Source organism: Pristiophorus japonicus, chromosome 4 (assembly GCF_044704955.1).
Source record: "Pristiophorus japonicus isolate sPriJap1 chromosome 4, sPriJap1.hap1, whole genome shotgun sequence".
Lineage (NCBI taxonomy): Eukaryota > Metazoa > Chordata > Chondrichthyes > Pristiophoridae > Pristiophorus > Pristiophorus japonicus.
In genome coordinates, this window is record NC_091980.1 from 142092472 (window position 1) to 142113524 (window position 21053).

Here is a 21053-nt window from a genome sequence, read left to right on the forward strand (position 1 = left end):
TCCTGGGGCAAGTGGAAATGAGAAGCACGGAGGGGTTTTAGGTAAGAAATTTTCTGGTCCGTTTGTTCTGGATCCTTGATGGCAGTGGGGAGAGCTTTAAATTTGTATTGCAAAAGAAAACACAGATTCTAGTCAGCTATTTAACTGAGCTACCAATGGGATGTTGCTGGGTGGAAATGAAAATGTGAGTGATGGAGGGGGGAGAAAGAAACACAAGCTCCAGCAGTGGAACAACAATGATTTTGGAATCCACTCAGTCGCCGACTTGAAAGTATTTTTTCGAAACTATTGTAATTTTACTGCACATCTTTGATCATTTCTGTTGCGCATATTCCGACTGTACATTAGTTACTCGCACAGCTTATCTGGTTGTGTTACTACATCTGGTATATTGCATATACTTACATGCTCGTCAATCCATGTTTAAGATGACCCCTTCCTACTTTGCAAAGGAACCTGAAAAAAATCTATGATCTGCATACAAGATAAATCTCGACACCACTGGTTCTTTACGCAGAGTCGATAGTAATTGTTTTTGTACTATTAGCAGGTCTTTAGTGGAAGACGCAGTATCCGACCCAGGTTTTAGGGTCTTAAAAGAAGTGGCTGCAGAGATAGTGGCTGCATTGGTTGTAATCTACCAAAATTGCCTGGATTCTGGGGAAGTCCCAGCGGATTGGAAAACTGCAAGTGTAACGCCCCTATTTAAAAAAGGAGGCAGACAGAAAGCAGGAAACTGTAGACCAGTTAGCCTAACATCTGTTGCTAGGAAAATGCTGGAGTCCATTATTAAGGAAGGCGTAGCAGGACATTTGGAAAGTATGATTCAGTCAAGCAGAGTCAACATGGTTTTATGAAAGGGAAGTCGTTTTTGACAAATTTGCTGGAGTTCTTTGAGGATGTGACGAGCAGGGTGGATAAGGGGGAACCCAGTGGATGTGATGTATTTAGATTTCCAGAAGGCATTCGATAAGGTGCCACATAAAAGGTTACTGCACAAGATAAAAGTTCACGGGGTTGGGGGTAATATATTAGCATTGATAGAGGATTGGCTAACTAACAGAAAACAGCGAGTCGGGATAAATGGGTCATTTTCCAGATGGCAAATGTAACTAGTGGGGTGCCGCAGGGATCGGTGCTGGGGTCTCAACTATTTACAATCTATATTAATGACTTGGATGAAGGGGCCAAGTGTAATGTAGCCAAGTTTGCTGATGATGCAAAGATGGGTGGGAAAGCAAGTTGTGAGAAGGACACAGGAAATCTGCAAACTGATATAAACAGGTTAAGTGTGTGGGCATAAATTTGACAGATGGAGTATAATGTGGGAAAATGTGAGATTATTCACTTTAGCAGAAAAAATAGAAAAGCAAATTATAATTTAAATGGAGAAAAATTGCAAAGTGCTGCAGTACAGCAGGACCTGGGGATCCTTGTGCATGAAACACAAACAGTGAGTATGCAGGTACAGCATGTAATCAGGAAGGCAAATGAAATGTTGGCCTTGATTGCAAGGGGGATGGAGTATAAAAGCAGAGAAGTCCTACTACAACTGTACAGGGGGTTGGAGAGGTCATACCTAGAGTACTGGGTACAGTTTTGGTCTCCGTATTTAAGGAAGGGTATACTTGCATTGGAGGCTGTTCAGAGAAGTTCACGAGATTGATTCTGGAGATGAGGGGGTTCAGTAATGGAGATAGGTTGAGTAGGTTGGGCCTATACTCATTGGAGTTCAGAAGAATGAGAGGTGATTTTATCGAAACATGTAAGATAATGAGGGGGTTCGACAAGGTGATATTTCCACTCATAGAGGAAACTAAAACTAGGAGATTATAGTCTCAGAATAAGGGGCTGTCCATTTAAAACTGAGATGATGAGGAATTTCTTCTCTCAGAAGGTTGTAAATCTGTGGAATTCTCTGTCCCAGAGCACTGTGGAGGCTGGGTCATTGAATATATTTGAAGGTGGAGATAGACAGATTTTTGAGCGATAAGGGAATGGGGAGCGGGCAGGGAAGTGGAGCTAAGTCCATGATCAGATCAGCCATGATCTTATAAAATGGCGGAGCAGGCTCGAGGGGCGAAATGGCCTACTCCTGCTCCTATTTCTTAAGTTCTTATGTAATGCATGATCCTTGCTTGTTGCCTTTCCAACCTGACCTAGCCTCGCGTTCACACAGAGCCCGGTTTAACCCGACCTGGCCACACTCTTGGAGAGCGTGGCCCAACCAGAAATGCTGGCATCTTTCTCTGCTTTGTTTTTAATTTTATTCTTTTACTAACTAGTACACCGTAATCTATCCTTTCTTAACTTTGAAGTCTTTGTCACTTACCTTCTGTTTTTCTGCATTGTACACTTCAGAAGCAGCTGTTTAAAAACCAGAGGTGGCGGCAGGGTGGTATACAGTCAAGAGGGAGTGATCCTGCGAGTCTTCAGGATCCTGACTCCTGACCCCATTAAGCCTCATGGCATCATGGGCAAGGAAACTTCCTGCTGATTATCATCTATCGCCCTCCCTCAGCTGATGAATCTGTACTGCTCCACTTGGAACATCATTTGGAAGAAGCACTGAGGGTAGCAAGGGCACAGAATGTACTCTGGGTGGGGGACTTCAATGTCCATCACCAAGAATGGCTCGGTAGCAGCACTACTGATTGAGCTGGCTGTGCCCTGAAGGTCACAAGCTGCCAGACTGGGCCTGCGACAGGTGGTGAGAGAACCAGCACGAGGGAAAAACCTACTTGACCTTGTCCTCACCAATCTACCTGTCGCAAATGCATGACCGTATAGGTAGCAGTGATCTTGTGGAGACAAAGTCCCGTCTTCACACTGAGGACACCCTCCATTGTGTTGTGTGGTACTACCACCATGCTTAATGGGATAGATTCAGAACAGATCTAGCAGCTCAAATCTGGGCATCCATGAGGCACTGTGGGTGATCAGCAGCAGAATTGTATGCCACCATAATCTGTAACCTCATGGCCCGGCATATCCCTCACTCTACCATTACTATCAAGAGAGGGGACCAACCCTGGTTCACTGAGGAGTGTAGAAGACCATGCCAGGAGCAGCACCAGGCATACCTAAAAATGAGGTACCGACTTGGGGAAGCTACAACACAGGACTATGTGCATGCTAAACTGCAGAAGCAGCATGTTATAGACAGAGGTAGTCGACCCTATAACAAATGGATCAGATCAAACATTACAGTCCTGCCACATCCAGTCATGGATGGTGGTGGACAATTAAATAAGTAGCAGGAGGAGAAGGCTCCACGGACATTCCCATGATAAATGATGTCGTAGTCCAACACGTGAGTGCAAAAGACAAGGCTGAAGCATTTACAACCATCTTCAGTCAAAAGTGCCGAGTGAATCATTGAGATCATAGAAATTTATGATACAGAAGGAGGCCATTCAGCCCACCATGTCTGCCGGCCGAAAATAAACTATCCAGCCTAATCCCATTTTCCAGCTCTTGGTCTGTAACCCTGAAGTTTACGGAACTTCAAGTGCTTATCTAAGTACTTTGAGGGTTTGTGCCTCTACCACCCTTTCAGGCAGTGAGTTCCAGATCCCCACCACTCAATGGATGAAAAAAGTTCTCCTCAAATCCCCTCGAAACTTCCTACCAATTACTTTAAATCTATGCCCCCTGGATATTGACCTTTGCTAAGAATGATCCATCTTGGCCCCCTCCTGAGCTCCCCACCATTATAGAAGCCAGTCTTCAGCCAATTCGATTCACTCCACATCATATCAAGAAATGGCTGATCGCACTGGATACAGCAAAGGCTATGGGCACTGACAACATCCCAGCTATAGTGCTGAATACTTGTGCCTGTAGCCAAGCTGTTCCAGTACAGCTACAACACTGGCATGTACCCAACAAAGTGAAAAATTACCCAGGTATGTCCTGTCCACAGAAAGCAAGACGTCCAATCCAGCCACTTACTGTCCCATCAGCCTACTTTCAGTCATTAGCCATGTTACGGATGGTGTCGTTGACAGTGCAATTAAGTGGCACTTGCTCACCAATAACCTGCTTACCGATGCTCAGTTTGTGTTCTGCTCGGACCACTTGGCTTCAGACTTCATTACAGCCTTGGTCCAAACATGGACAAAAGAGCTGAATTCCAGCGATGAGATGAGAGTGACTGCCTTGACATCAAGGCAGCCTTTGACCGAGTGTGGCATCAAGGAACCCTAGTAAAATTGAAGTCAATAAAAATCAAGGAGAAAAGCCTCCACTGGCTGGAGTCATACCTAGCACAAAGGAAGATGGTTGTGGTTGTTTGGTGTCAATCATCTCAGCCCCAGGACATAATTACAGCAGTTCCTTAGGGCAGTGCCTTATGCCCAATCATCTCCAGCTGCTTCATTCCCTCCATTATAAGGTCAGAAGTAAGAATATTCGCTGATAATTGTACAGTGTTCAGTTCCATTCGCAACTCCTCAGATAATGAAGCAGTCTGTGCCTACATGCAGCAAGACCTGGACAACATTCGGGCTTGGGCTGATAAGTGGCAAGTAACATTCGTGTCACACAATTGCCAGGCAGTGACCATCTCCAACAAGACAGAGTCTAACCACCTCCCCTTAATATTCAACAGCATTATCATCGCCGAATCCCCCACCATCAACATCCTGGGGGTCACCATGAACAGAAACTTCACTGGACCAGCCACATAAATACTGTGGCAAGTGACTCATCTCCTGATTCACCAAAGCCTTTCCACCATCTACAAGGCACAAGTCAGATGTATGATGGCATACTCTCCACTTGCCTGGATGAGTGCAGCTCCAACAACACCCAACATCCAGGACAAAGCAACCCACTTGATTGGCAGCCCATCCACCACCTTAAAAATTCACTCCCTCCACCACCGGCGCACCGTGGCTGCAGTGTGTACCATCTACAAGATGCACTGCAGCAACTTGCCAAGGCTTCTTCAATAACACCTCCGAAACCCACCACCTAGAAGGACAAGGGCACCTGCAAGTTGTCTTCCAAGTCACACACCATCCTGACTTGAAAATATATTGCCTTTCTTTCATGGTCGTTGGGTCAGAATCCTGGAACTCCCTCTCTTAACAGCACTGTGGAATACCTTCACCATACGGACTGCAGCGATTCAAGGAGGTGGTCTCAAGGGACACTTAGTGATGGACAATAAATACTGGCTTTGTCAGTGACGCCCACATCCCATGAATGAATAAAAAACAAAATTGTGTTGTCAAATCATAAACACTTTATCTTTCTGATACATTGGATTTGGAAAGCAGGAATCACATAGAATTAGTTTATTTCCCATTTGAACTTGGAGTTTTCTTTTACAATCTTCTATTTAACATCTGGCACAATTGTTTTTCCATACATCTCTAATGCCAAGGAGATAGGACACACGGAACTCTTTAACATCCCTTATTTTGTAACTGCCGTTAATAACCTAAAGCAAATGGTTCTATATTGCATTTTGTTGCATTACTCTAACAATTGGTAGAATAAAGCCAACTTAAGATGATTCAAATCATATTAAAGCCTGCTTAAGATATTTTTTCCATGTATCGACTGTTACTATTCATTGCATTGCACGTAAAATAGTGTATCAAAGACTAGGTATTACAAATACCTTTTTTAAAAAAACTTTCTATTTTTCAAATATCTGCATAATATATTTAAAAAATCCTGCCACTGTAGCCATTTCTGTTGACTTTCCATTATAAATTCTTATCTGTACATTTATTATGGAGACTGCCATTTTAAAACTTGTCATACAGTAATTACAGCCTCCTCCCCCAATGGCAGCAGTGTAGTGCCTCAGGTTTGCACCTCCCAGCTACTCAGCCTGTACTGCATAGAAACTCGGTAGGGGAGAAATTGGGCTCTGTAACACCTGTTTTTTAGGCCAAGGGTCATCATCTCATAACATGGCTCATGATGCCGTTCCGGAATTCCCCGCACATGTACAGAGCAGGCCTACAATGAATGCCAGACTGCCACAAGGAACATTATAACGCACATCATCGGGGTCCTCAAGCAACAGTTCCACTGCCTGGATCGCTCTGGAGGAGCCCTGCAGTACTTGCCACCACTTATCAGAAGTTGGGGCGCAGGAGCACGAAGAGGAAGTAGTACAACCGGAAGTGGAGGAAGAGGAAGGGAGGCTGCAACCTAGACGGCTCCTTTTTACCTGGGCGCCACGTGATCAAATAATTCGTGAGCGATACCAGTAACCTCAACCACAGCTCCCCATTTACCAACAGTTTCATGCTCTTTACCTTTCCTCTATCACTGATCATTGCAGCGTCCTCTTTCCTACAACATAAAAATAAAACCCACCAGAAAATGCACATTCTAATCTAATTATATAAATTCAATCATGATAATGTATACAAAAATAAACTAATCACCCTTGTGCATTCCCTTAGTGCCTATCTTCCGTGTGCCTTTGCCTGTTCTAGTGCTCCTACGCAGTACTACCCTAGTGGCTGCAGCATGGATGGTGGCAGGCTGCTGACCTTCAATTGAGGAGGCTGCAGATAGCCTTGGAGGGTGACTTTGAGGAGCTGTGGGCCTAAAAAACCCGGCTTCAGACTGCACCATCTCGGCCTGGGCTGACTGGCTGACAGGCAATAGCAAGGTCACTGGCGGAGTGGTAGGCATGGGACCAGGAATGCTGTCATCCTAAAAGGGAACAGCAGGTTCGTGCTCCATGGAGCCATTGTTTAAATGCTGATGATAATGTTGAGAGAACTGGTTTAGAGACATTTCAGAGCCTGACATAGGGCCCAAGTTTCGAGCTGCGCCTAGATCGGCACAGTCCTGACCTGGACACCCGTTTTTCGCGCTACAAAGTGTGCCTTAAAAAAACCCTCCAGATTCTCCAGCTCCCTGCATGTCATTTGCAGCTCGGCGCAGCGCAGCACGAGCAGTAGGGGGCGGAGCCAGGTCTCTGCGCTGAAAACAGTGCCGGGACCTATGCACATGCGCGCTACAGTGGGTGCGCATGTGCAGTAGCTCCAGGCGCCCAAAACTGTGTGGGGGGGGGCCGAAGCACGCAGCCCCTAGCTCTGGCCGAATGGCCTCACTGGGGCTGCGTGCATAAGGCTCCTCCCACGGCCAGCTCCTGCTTCCTCCCGACCCGACTCGACTCCCGCTTCCCGCCTCCGGACCCGACCAGACTCCCGCTCCCCCCCCCGCCCCCGGACTGGATCCGACCTGACCTCCCTCCCCCCGACCTGACTTCCCGCTCCCTCCCTCCCCCCGACCCGAACCGACCTCCCTCCCACCACGCCCTCCGACCCGCGCTCCCCCCAACCCGACCCAACACCACCTACCTGTAAATCTGGTGCTGGGGATGAGCCCTGCCCGAAGTCTCGGGCCCGGCCAGTTCAGCCTCCCTCCCCCTTCTCCTTCCCCCCCTTCTCCCCCTCCCCCCCTTCTCCCCCATCCCTCCCCCTTCTCCCCCATCCCTCCCCCTTCTCCCCCATCCCTCCCCCTTCTCCCCCATCCCTCCCCCTTCTCCCCCATCCCTCCCCCTTCTCCCCCATCCCTCCCCCTTCTCCACCATTCCCTCCCCCTTCTCCCCATCTCTCCCCCTTCTCCCCCATCCCTCCCCCTTCTCCCCCATCCCTCCCCCTTCTCCCCATCCCTCCCCCTTCCCTCCCTCTGCTCCCCCCTCTCTCCCTCTACCCCCCTCCTCCCTCTCCCCTCGCTGTCAGAAACACAGACACTGACAGACAGAGAATGAGAGACACAGACAGAGAGAGATAGAGACAATGACAGAGACACACTAGGGGGGGGGGGGGCATCCCAGCACGTTGTTGGAGGGCTCCCGGTGCTGCAGTCGGTAAGTAGAAAATGTTTTATTTATTGATTTTTAAAAAAAAATTATTTCTTCTTAATTTTTTTTGATTGATTTATTGGTTGATTTATTGATGTATTTATCATTTATTATTGATGATGGCTCTTTATTTGTAAAATTGAAGTGTTTAATGTTTGTAAACTTCCCTTTAAACCCCGCTCCCCCCCATTCCCTATGCCTAATTTGTAACCTACGCCTGATTTTCTAAAGTGTAGACAAGGTTTTTTCGAGCGTATAAAAAATCTTCACTTACTCCATTCTAAGTTAGTTTGGAGTAAGTTTTCACTGCCGAAACTTTGAAAACAGGCGTAAGTGGCCGGACACGCCCCCTTTTGAAAAAAAAATTCTGTTCCAAAGTGAAACTGTTCTAACTGACTAGAACTGGAGCAAACTAAATGACGAGAATTCCGATTTCAAAGATACTCCGTTCTACACCAGTTGCTCCTAAAAATCAGGAGCATATCATGTCGAAACTTGGGGCCATAGTGAGGGAGCTGAATTAGAATCAGCAGCATCATCATAGGCAGTCCCTCGGAATCGAGGAAGACTTGCTTCCACTCTTAAGATGAGTTCTTAGGTGGCTGTACAGTCCAATACGAGAACCACAGTCTCTGTCACAGGTGGGACAGATAATCGTTGAGGGAAGGGAGGTGGGACTGGTTTGCCGCATGCTCTTTCCGCTGCCTGCGCTTGATTTCTGCATGCTCTCGGCGACGAGACTCGAGGTGCTTAGCGCACTCCCGGATGTACTTCCTCCACTTAGGGCGGTCTTTGGCCAGGGACTTCCAGGTGTCAGTGGGGATGTTGCACTTTTTCAGGGAGGCTTTGAGAGTGTTCCTGTAACGTGTACTCTGCCCACCTTTGGCTCGTTTTCCATGAAGGAGCTCCGTCGGAAGTAGAGCACTTACTTTGGGAGTCTCGTGTCTGGCATGCAGACTATGTGGCCTGACCAGCGGAGCTGATCGAGTGTGGTCAGTGCATCAGTGCTGGGGATATCAGCAGCAGTACAGTCCTTAACCCAGCGAGAGGTATTACATCGTCAAGCTGTTAAATTCAGTTACTCTCTTTATATAAAAAAAGTACTGAAAGAATCAAATTAAATTCAAAATGATAAAAGCTAATAAGTCTTTCCGATATTTAGTTTCCTTTTTAAGAAAGCCTGGATGACCATTTTCCTCCCAACTGTGTAATTTAGAAACAATAGAGGAATGTATCTTTTACTCTCAATTTTCCTTCATAGAACTGCCATTCTGTTTCTTCACTCACACCCAGAGCACAAGTTACAGGAGCATCTCTAAGCTGCTTCATTCATTTAAGTGGAACTTGGCTCCTCAATGCTAACTGGTACTAACATTTCCTGATCCTGGAAAAATGGGCAGACCCACGGCAGGTGAAATTTAACGCAGAGAAGTGTGAAGTAACGCATTTTGGTAGGAGGAATAAGGAGAGGCAATAGAAACTAAAGTGTACAATTTTAAGGGGATACAGGAACAGAGAAACATGAACGTGTATGTACACAGACCTTTGAAGCTGGCAGGACAAGTTGGGAAGACTGTTTAAAAAAAAATGTATATGGGCTCCTCGGCTTTATAAATAGAAGCATAGAGTACAAAAGCAAGGAAGTTATGCTAAACCTTTATGAAACACTGGCTAGGTCTCAACTGGAGTATTGTGTTTAATTCTGGGCACCGCACCTTAGGAAAGACGTGAAGGCTTCGGAGAGGGTACAGGACACGGCACGGATACGATGGGCAGAATGGCCGCCTCCTGTGTCGTAATTATTCTCTGATTCTCTGATTTTAAGAGATTTACTGGAATGGTGTCAGGGATGAGGGACTTCAGTCATGTGGAGAGACTGGAGAAGCTGGGGTTGTTCTCCTTAGAGCAGAGAAGGTTAAAAGGAAATTTTTTAGAGGTGTTCAAAAACATGAAGGGTTTTGATAGAGTAAATAAGGAGAAACTGTATCTGCTGGCAGAAGGGTTAGGAATGTTATATGTTTCAATGAGATCACCTCTCATTCTTCAAAACTCTAAGGAATATAGGCCTAGTCTGCTCAATCGTTCCTCATAGGGCAATCCCCTCATCCCAGGAACCAGTTTAGTGAACTTTTGTTGCACTCCCTCTAAGGCAAGTATATCTTTCCTTAGTTAAGGGGACAGTACTCCAGGTGTGGCCTCACCAGTGCCCTGTATAATTGCAGCAGGACTTATTTACTCTTATACTCCAATCCCTTTAAAACAAAAGCTAAAATACTATTTTCTTTCCTAATTGCTTGCTGCACCTGTATGTTAACATTCTGTGACATGTGTACAAGGACACCCAGGTCCTTCTGAGTGAAAACATTTCCCAGTCTCACCATCCAAAAAATATTCTGCTTTTTTGTTTTTCCTACCAAAGTGGATAAGTTCATAATTCCCCAAATTGTATTCAATTTGCCATGTTCTTGCCCACTCAGTCAACCTGTCTGCCTGTCTATAATCTCTCTGCAGCCTCTTTGCATTCTCCTCACAGCTTACTTTTCCACCTAGCTTTGTATCATCAGCAAACTTGAATATGTTATACTCAGTCTGTTCATCTAAGTCATTAATATAGATTGTAAATAACTGAGGCCCAAGCACTGATCCTTGTGGTACCCGGCTAGTTATAGCCTGCCGACCTCAAAAAGTCCCGTTTATTCCTACTCTCTTGTTTTCTGTCCATTAACCAATCCTCAGTCCATGCTAATATATTACTCCCAATTCCATGAGTCTTAATTTTGTGCAATAACCTCTTGTGTGGCACCTTATCAAATGCTTTTTGAAAATCCAAATACACTACATCTCCTTATCCATCCTTCTAGTTACATCTTCGAAAAACTCTAACAGATTTGTAAACACACAATTTCCCTTTCATAAAACCATGTTGACTCTGTCTAATCATATTCTGATTTTCTAAGTGCCCTTTTACCACGTCCCTAATAATAGATTCTAGCATTTTGCCTATTACTGATGTTAGGCTAACTGGCCTGTTCCCCGTTTTTCTCTTCCTCCTTTCTTAAATAGCAGGGTTACGTTTCCTACTTTCCAATCCTTGGGGACTGTTCTAGAATATAGGAAATTCTGGAAGATTAATACCAGTGCATTCTCTGTAGCTACCTCTTTTAACATCCGAGGATGCAGATCGTCGGGTCCAGGGGATTTATCGCCACTGAGTCCCATTAATTTCTCCAATACTATGTCTTTACTTATACTGATTTCTTTAAGTTCCTCATTCTCTCCAGACCCTTGGTTCCCCATTATATACAGAATGTTTTTTGTGTCCTCTACAAATCTTGCCCCCCCCCCATCTCTAATCTTTTTCAGACTCACAACCCCACAAGATGTCTGCGCTCCTCAAATTCTGGCCTCTTGAACATCCCTCATTATAACTGCTCAACCATCAGTGGACGTGCCTTCAGCTGCCTGGGCCCGAAGCTCTGGAACTCCCTCCCTAAACCTCACCGCCTCTCTTTCCTCCTTTAAGACACCTCTTAACACCTACCTCTTTAAACAAACCTTTGGTCATCTGCCTTAATTTCTTCTATGGCTCAGTATCAAATTGATCTGTTTGTCGGTAACACTGTTGTGAAGTAGTGTTAAAGGCACTAGATAAATAAAGGTAATTATTATTATTACTGTGAAGACAGATACTAAGGTCCCTATTTTCCCCATCATTGGGTGCTGAATTTTGTTTTACCGTAGATAGGCAGTTCTAATTTCCCCCAATGTTTGGGCGCCGGTGCCAACTATCAGCGCCAGAGTTTTTGGCACCATATATTTTGGCGCTGGTGTATGTTTAAAAAGGTGATTACGTGCCGTTTCTGGCCATTAAGGACATTTTCCCCACCACTTTTTTTTTTTATTCGCGCACAGAGACATTAAAGACTGTTTGTAAAAACCCTACATCACTTTATGAAATCGGCGCTGGCCCGCTCCTATCCTTGGCCTTTTCCCTCGAAGTTCCAACTCCAGCCAAATTTCCAAAGATACTTCCAAGCACATTACAGAAAATACAGAGTAGCTTCTTCTCCCAAACTGCAGGCAAAGCGTTACATCAAGAATAGCCTACAGAAAACATTCAGGGTAGCCTTTTCCTTTGGAGAGAAACTTTTCAACGCAGCCAACCCGACCCGCTGCTACCCCTGGCCGATGGGCCTCAATGCATATGTCCCGCTGCTACCCCTGGCTGAAAGTCCTCCAGGCAAGACAGTGCAACACACTTGTTTTTTACAGCGCATGTGCAGTGAGTTTTTTTTTAAAAGCGCATGCGTAGTGGATTTTCGGCACACACTAAGCTCTGCCCCCCGAAACGGGTAGCTCGGTGCTAAAAATAGCTTCCAGGTCAGTGAAACTGCAGGTTTTGTTTGCCGCTGGCGGTGATGAGAAAAACGTATGTAAAGGTAAGGGGATGCCAGAAATCTTTATTGGGGAAAATAGGGGCCAAAGGGCAGGATTTTCACCTTTTGGAGTTTTTCAGCCAAAACGGTAGCGATATGTGAAAATTAACGTTTACGTTGTGCTTATGTTTTTAGGCTGAACTTTCGGCCTTTACGCATCGGTAAAGGAGGCGTTGGCATGATTATTCGCGGCGCAAACAGCGAGAACTTTAGTTCGTGGTCGTTTGCGCTGCGACAGAGGCCTTGGGAGGGGGGAAAAAAAAATTGCAAAAAACATTCACAAAACCCTTAGCTCGCAAATTGCTGAACAATAATTTTAAAATAAAAACTTTAACTTACCTTTTTTGCAGGTTTTCATAGTTACCGCTGCTGGCAGGGCTGTACCAGCAGGTTTGACCTGTAGGTATTCTGGGCGTGGCGTACGGGTCGGGAGAGTGTCGAAATTACGACGTTAACGCAATCCGCGTTGTTACACGTCGGCGCACCTCTCCCCGGCGGTGCTTGAAAGCGCCGCCACAAACAGGTACCCGAGGATCCCGTCCGGGCTTTGCGACGGGTTTTTGCCGCGGAGGGTCAAATTTGTTTTATGTCTCTGCCTTTTCCTTTTTGCCCATTATAATTTCTCCTGTCTCTGCCTCTAATGGGCCCACAGTAACTTTCACTAACTTCTTCCTATTTACATACCTATAGAAACATTTACAATCTCTTTTTATGTCTCTTGCTAATTTACTCCCATAATTTTTTTTCTATTTCCTTAACAATTTCTTGGTCCTCCTTTGCTGAATTCTAAAATCCACAGGCCTACTATTTTTTGGCAACATTATAAGCCTCTTCCTTTGATCCAATACTATCTTTAACCTCTTTTGTGAGCATGGTTGGACCAATTTTCCTTTGGCGTTTTTGTGCCTTAAAGGAATGCATATATGTTGTAAATTATGTATTAATTTTTTAAATGCTAGTCATTGCTTGTCTACCATCACATCTTTTAATGTAGTTTCCCAATCTACCTTAGCCAATTCGCCCCTCATATCTGCGTAGTTTGCTTTGTTTCAGTTTAAGACCCTTGTTTCGATTTAACTAAATCACTTTCAAACTCAATATAAAAATGTATCATATTATGATCACTCTTCTCCAAAGGCCACTTTATTACAAGTTTATTAATTAACCCTTTATCATTGCACAATACCAGATCTAAAATAGCCTCGTTGGTTCCTTAACATACTGATCTCGAAAAATATCTTGTAATTCATTCCATGAATTTGTCCTCCACGCTATTACTGCAAATTTGTTGATTAAAGACCTCCATGATTACTGTATTACACTTGTTACATGTGCCTCTAATTTCCTGATTAATATTCTGCCCTACATTACAACTACTGTTTGGGCGCCTATAAACAACTCTCACCAATATTATCTGCGCCTCGCTGTTTCTTAGCTCCACCCAAACTGATTCCACTTCATATTTTCGGAGCTAAGATCCTTTCTCTCTACTGTCACTTCCTTTATTATCAGGGCTGCCCCTCCTCCTGAAATTGCGCTGAAATCACATGTGTCGAAGAAGGCAAACACTTCGCCACAGAGATCACGGGATCTCTATGGGCAGCTTTCTTCGAGGTCAGTGGCGAACGCCTTTGCTTCGCCGCTGACTGCAAATTGTCAGCCAATATGTTGGAATGGCTTCATTTTCCTGAGCTCAGTGGGAGATTAGCTGCTAGCAACTCACCAAGGAAGGCAATGACAAGCTTACTTGGCAGCACAAATGGACACGCACCAGGAATGGAGGGATGGGGGGAGGGGGGCGTTGGGGAGTTGGGGATTCTGATGGAGGATGTACTTGCTTTAGAGGGAGTGTAAAAAAAGCTTCACTAGACTGGTTCCTGGGATGGGGGGATTGAATACACTAGGCCTATATTCCCTAGAAGAATGAGAGGTGATCTCATTGAAACATAGAAAATTCTTAACGGGCTTGACAGGGTAGATGCTGGGAGAATGTTTTTCCTGGCTGGGGAGTTTGGAACACAGGGTCTTATGTTCTTAAGTTCTCAAATAGTGAGGTTAGAACAAGGGAACATAGATTGAAACTAATAAAAGGTAAATTTAGGACTGATAACTGAAAATTCTTCACGCACATAGTGATCAATGAATGGAATAGACTTCCAGGAAGAATGGTAGAGTCAAAAATCAGGAAACTTTTACAATGTAATTTGATGCCAAAATGGAGGGCCATTTATCATCATAGGTGGTCCCTCGAACGAGGATGACTTGCTTCCACGAGAGTTCACAGATGTTTCAATGAAGGACCCGATGTTCCAGTCCTGAACTCCAGTTGAGGGGGTGGAAGAAGCCTGTGCGTGGATTTTTTTAACGTGTGGTGACCGTTGCACACCAGCCACCACATGAGCTTGACAGAGCTAGGCCTTTATCCAGTGGCAAGGATTAACCAAGACGACTGAAGACCAGCTCTGCTGCACAGACCTAGTGCGCACACATGTCACAGTGTAGGCTGGCCCGTGCTGCCCCTGGGCCCTCGGCTCTTCTGGGCCCCGTACCCTCAGGTACTTTATGCACACATTGATTACTGCATATTGCAACATTATAACAGTTACTGTACTTCAAAAGTACTTCATTTGGACACTGAAAAGTGCTGCACAAATGCAAGTTCTTTCATTTTTGTGATATGAGTGGATGAAGAAAGATGGGTTGAATGGCTTTCCTCAACTGTAACTTGTGATGAAAATCTTTGTTCTCGTTGTCCCTGTCTCACATGAAATTGGGTGCATTATTCCTGATCCCGCCTCCTGTTTGGGAGTTGGCTGATAGGGCTGCCAATCAATTCAGCTACTAGGCTCCCCTTTTGAAACCAGCTTCATGTAAGGCTCAAAAGGAAAGGACATTATTCCAACCCCTGAAGGTGTGAATGTTTGCTGGGAGCATCTGAGACAAGAAAATGACTCTCTGTTTTCCCTGATCATCATAGCTAACGGTTTTAATGGCAGCTCATTAACAAACCAATCCTCTCTTTGTCGTAGCAGCTCCAGCATGTGAGATCATTTTCATTTAAAACTACTCTCTTCAACATAAATGATATCCAAATCCTTTCTGTGGAAAAATGAAAATCATGAAAAATGGCAGAGATAATTGTTGGTACTGTGGCACAATATCTCTCACTGAGCAGGTCTGCATCGCCGACTTGGTCTGATAGAAAACTGCCTTTTTATTGTGAATGTAAAAGTGAAAAGAGTTTGCAGTAAGCCTGATCAGATGCAGAATCGCTGGAGGAGGATGGTTTGGCATTTTACCTGTAAATGAACTTTTCAGTAGTCATGAACAGAACAGATTTATTTTGGTGATTTCCTTCACGTTACTTCCTCAGTAACTATAGAAAAGAAAATTGGCTGTGCTGTTGTTGGGATCCAGCACCTACATATTGCCAATTACAATATTTTAATATTAATTTTCTAATTTAGCAGGAGTTAACCTTTCTTGCGAACTTCAAACAGCTTGTGAAAATCCGATTAAGAATGATTGTGATCTTTTGTGACAAGCTCAGGGTATTCCCTGTAAATTCCTTGAACATTTCACACAGCTGCTAAAGTGATTTAACAGATTGGCACGGAGCTGCTTTGATAAGGGCGCAATTGAATGTTTCCAACTACTTAATCAGACAAATAAGTGCTGGCTACCAGAATACCTGCTGTTTAAGAATTTTATACTGTTGTTGGCAAATGGATTGCATCTGTAACTCTTTAAACGCTTCATCGCTGTAAAAACCACCCACGACAAAAGCACTGGCTCCCCACTATTCGGCTGCACTTCGCAATGGGAATGGCCCATCCATCGACTGTTATTCTAGGGCAGCAGAAACCCACTTAACCCGGGGTTTAGGGAACTGCTGCTGGATTGGCTAATTCTGCTTCTGAATTAATTGGTCTATTTCATAGCTTAAAGTCTGTGTAGACCACAGGCCATTTCAACAGAGAGTCTTTTGGGATTTGAACTAAAACTTGAATTATGTTGTCATTGTTTTTGCACCATTGAAACTGGAATAATAGGTTTCGCCTGATTACTGCACATCAAAACTATTTAGTATCTAAAGCTTTTAACGATGTCATATAACTTTAAGAACATAAGAAAAAGGAGTAGGAGTAGGCCATACGGCCCCTCGAGCCTGCTCCGCCATTTTATACGATCATGGGCTCAGGTCCACTTCCCCGCCCGCTCCCCATAACCCCTTATTCCCTTTTGTTTTTGAACACGGAAAATAATAATAATAGGCCATTTAAAGGGGCTATGTTGGGGGAGAAATTAAAGGAAGTCATTGGATGAACCTGTGATTCTGATAACCTGGCAGTCGCCTCACAAATTGTGGTTCTTGGACTCTCTGGAGTTAGGCAGTGCCTTGCTAATCTTAGTTCCACCTAAGAAGGACCTCCTGTCTGAGATATCCGACCAGTTTCTTTTTCCACGTCCGTAAGCCTCCGAGTGATGGCACAGTTATTGAAAGATTTCTGAGTCAGGGAACTCGAAATGCCCACCACTAATGAGGCTTACACCATTATTTTGAGACAGTTTGGCTCCTGGTACCTTGATCTATTGTCCTGTGATATGCCTTGACTTTTTCTTCAACATCAGCAGGTTCTTTATCTGAAACCCAGCTCTATCAGTACATCTGGCTTGCATTTAGTTCATTAGGAGTAATGCGGTGATCTCATTTCATGAAGGGAGTCTGGAAATCAAACCCCAACCAGATCTTGATGGTTTCTCTTTGGGCTAATAATCTGGGCCTTCACAAATTGAACTAGCATCTGCTTACATTTCTCAGTTCCTGTGATATAAAGTTCCTTATTTGGCTATGATATATTGTCTTGGCTTTGGCTAAAAGAGTTAATGAATTGCAGGCTCTGTTTGCTGCTCAGCCTTATTTGATCTGGCAGGTAATCTGGCCACGTTTTGCCTTGTCCTCATTTCCAATCTAAATTTGTCTCTTGGTTTGATTTCCAACAGGAGCTAATTACTCTGTTTATTATTTGTCCTGTGCTCTTCATAAGTTCAATGTGATTGCTACAATGTGGACGCTTAAAGAATTTTATCCTCTGATGTTGTCCTTACAAAACCTTGCCAGCCATTTGTAGATAATCACTGTTGTGTTACTGGTATGGTGTGTGTTCCCCACTGTCACTTTACAAGTAGGAAGTCTTCTGTTTTACACGTAGTCATTCTATCAGGTCTTGTGTGATTTATGTGCGAACATGAAACAGATCTATTGAAAGTTTATATAAAAATTACCTTGGGTAGCCAACAAGCTTTTATAAGACATCTGTAAATGTAATTGCTTTATGGCAGAGTCCAACAATTTTGGTTTGTCATTTGTGTTTTTGTATAAAAGTATATGTTGTTTTAGCAGCAGACAACAGCGATGCCATTGTGCCACCAAATGCTTCTATATGCATTCCCCTTTCCAATCCTGACAGATAGATTTAAGAAACAATAGGGTGCGTTTTTAGAAAGAAAAAGGCTTGAGGCATGTGATGAGAAACCAGGTAGATAAGGTCAAAGGTACAGGCCTGTGGAGACTAATGCTGTTTCCAGTTCTTAAAATTTCTTGTGTTCAAAATGTTTAAAAAGTTGACATATTAGCAAGGATGCCCTACATCAACAATAACTTGTTTCGCCATGTCTAAAAATAGTGCTTTTGTGTTACAAATGTCAGCTTTCTTGCGTTAGTTATGTTCCAAGTTTGTTAAGTAACTATTTTATACAGCCATTTGACTGCATCAAAAATTCTGTTCCTGTTCCTTTGAATTGTTGTTAGACTATAAATTTAACTCTCTGTATTTAAACAATGTTTTATTGTCTGTTTAGGGCAGTGTGGAGCACTGTATGATTGGCGTGATGATCTTGTCTGAACTTACGCTGGAAATGAACGTGGTACGTACGCATCCCTCGTGCTAACTTGCGAGTTTTTCAAAGTTACTAGCCGACCTCCCATGGCGTTGCACACGATGTGCCAAGACCAAGTGCACTATTCAGGTCCAGCAAGTTAGCAGTAATTGGACTAAGCTGGGGGAGCAGGTAGGGTAGGGGTGGGGGGAGGCTAAGGGAACAGTTGACAAATTGGCTTTAGGTTAGGCCTGAAAAAGCATGAAGGAAGAGAACAATTGCAGCATAACATAATTTTTCTCTCCATTATCAATACCACGTATTTTAGTGTATCTTATTAGATTTTGTGTCTTTATCAAGACAATGATGGTGCTGCATTGGGATTAATGCACCTCTTGTACAGTGAAATACTGCTTCCAGCAAAATCAAACAGGGCTCAGGCGTCTTCCTCATGGGGAGGAGCTGTTCCTGTGCACCCCCCTTGCATCAAGTTTCACACTCACTCGGCAAAGGTCTGGGACTTGCCCTTTCTGGCCAGGGGAAGGAGAAAAAACATTTCTGATTTTTAAAAAATTGGGTAAAATGAACCCAGAATTCAAGTTTATCTATGCTCCCTGGTATCAGCTGAATTGAATCTGTGTACATTGTATCGCAGGCTGATTCAACAAGACCACTATCCAAGCACCGAAAAATAGCTACCTCGTTTCGTGATGTGTGTTTGCGAGAAATCTTCACATTGGCCTGTACCCTGCTGAAGGAGGTAAGACAATATTCAGGCGAGCAACCAAATGGGAAAACTTAATTGGGAAAGCATTTTGTTGATACATCAATGCACTTGATACCATACATTTACTTATTACACTTGGCTGTAGGCCCAACATATTTGGTTTTCTTTGGAGCATAGCGCTGAAATGTTTTGTTAGCTTTAAACCAGTATGGTTACACTGGCATCCAACAGCCACAGCTAGGTTAACTGAAGCAATAAAATTTGCAGCACTTCATATGCGATTGAGAGTTTGTTTAAAAGCACTTGTGAGCAGAATAATGGTCGATTGGTAGAGGAATTTGTTACAAAAATATCCTTGCCAACAAATGAATTGTTTTCCAACAGTCTTATCGACTCTGGATCAGTTACTATGGACTGGAGGGTAGCTAATGTAGCACCACTTTTTAAAAAAGGAGGGAGAGAAAATGGGTAATTATAGACCGGTTAGCCTGACATCAGTAGTGGGGAAAAATGTTGGAATTAATTATTAAAGATGAAATAGCAGCGCATTTGGAAAGCAGTGACAGGATCGGTCCAAGTCAGCATGGATTTATGAAAGGGAAATGATGCTTGACAAATCTTCTGGAATTTTTTGAGGATGTAAATAGTAGAGTGGACAAGGGAGAACAAGTGGATGTGGTGTATTTGGACTTTCAAAAGGCTTTTGACAAGGTCCCACACAAGAGATTGGTGTGCAAAATTAAAGCACATGGTATTGGAGGTAATGTACTGACGTGGATAGAGAACTGGTTGGCAGACAGTAAGCAGAGAGTCAGGATAAATGGGTCCTTTTCAGAATGGCAGGCAATGACTAGTGGGGTGCCGCAGGGCTCAGTGCTGGGACCCTAGCTATTTACAATATACATTAATGATTTAGATGAAGGAATTGAGTGTAATATCTCCAGATTTGCAAATGACACTAAGCTGGGTGGCGGTGTGAGCTGTGAGGAGGACGCTAAGAGGCTGCAGGGTGACTTGGACAGGTTAGGTGAGTGGGCAAATGTGTGGTAGATGCAGTATAATGTGGATAAATGTGAGGTTATCCACTTTGGGGGCAGAAACGCGAAGGCAGAATATTATCTGAATGGCGGCAGATTAGGAAAAGGGGAGGTACAACGAGACCTGGGTGTCATGGTACATCAGTCATTAAAAGTTGGCATGCAGGTACAGCAGGCGGTGAAGAAGGCAAATGGTATGTTGGCCTTCATAGCTAGGGGATTTGCGTATAGGAGCAGGGAGGTCTTACTGCAGTTGTATAGGGCCTTGGTGAGGCCTCACCTGGAATATTGTGTTCAGTTTTGGTCTCCTAATCTGAGGAAGGACGTTCTTGCTATTGAGGGAGTGCAGCGAAGGTTCACCAGACTAATTCCTGTGATGGCTAGACTGACATATGAGGAGAGACTGGATCGACTGGGCCTGTAATTTCTGGAGTTTAGAAGGATGAGAGGAGATCTCATAGAAACATATAAAATTCTGACGGAACTGGACAGGTTAGATACAGGAAGAATGTTCCCGAAGTTAGGGAAGTCCAGAAACAGAGGACACAGTTTAAGGATAATGGGTAAGCCATTTAGGACTGAGATGAGGAGAAACTTCTTCACTCAGAATTGTGAACCTGTGGAATTCCCTACCGCAGAAAGTTATTGATGCCAGTTCATTGGATATGTTCAAAAGGGAGTTAGATGTGGCCCTTATGGCTAAAGGGATCAAGGTATATGGAGAGAAAGCAGGAAAGGGGTACTGAGGTGAATGATCAGCCATGATCTTATTGAATGGTGGTGCAGGCTCGAAGGGCCTGCTCCTGCACCTATTTTCTGTGTTTCTATGTTAATGCGGGCCTGTTTCTGCCCCTTCCCCTAAACATAGAGTTTTGCTTATTATATTTCTTGAGTGTGCCTGCAATGTTAAATATCCCCCAAACCATAAAAAATAGAGAAAGTGATATGCTGACTAGTAACTCAAAAGCAACCAGTTCCTCCTGTTGGTTTAATTTCACCATCTAATTTCCAAAATGGAGATTTGCAAAGAAAGAGAAGGAAAAGCTATTGAGATCGATAGTCTAATCAATTTTAATTTGGGGCGATAGTGTAAAACTGGCAATATTGAATTAAACGCCCGTTTATAC

The 21053-nt window shown here is 44.0% G+C and overlaps 1 protein-coding gene across 2 annotated transcripts in view; it reads left to right on the forward strand.

The window, feature by feature from the left end:
* LOC139263090 (ran-binding protein 17-like) overlaps positions 1-21053 on the forward strand; it is a 918854-nt gene that overhangs the window by 118215 nt on the left and 779586 nt on the right. For both annotated transcript variants that reach the window (XM_070878629.1, XM_070878630.1), the window contains 2 exons: positions 18145-18210; positions 18818-18922. In XM_070878629.1, the coding sequence (XP_070734730.1) occupies positions 18145-18210; positions 18818-18922 (171 nt within the window). The remainder of the gene's footprint in view (positions 1-18144; positions 18211-18817; positions 18923-21053) is intronic.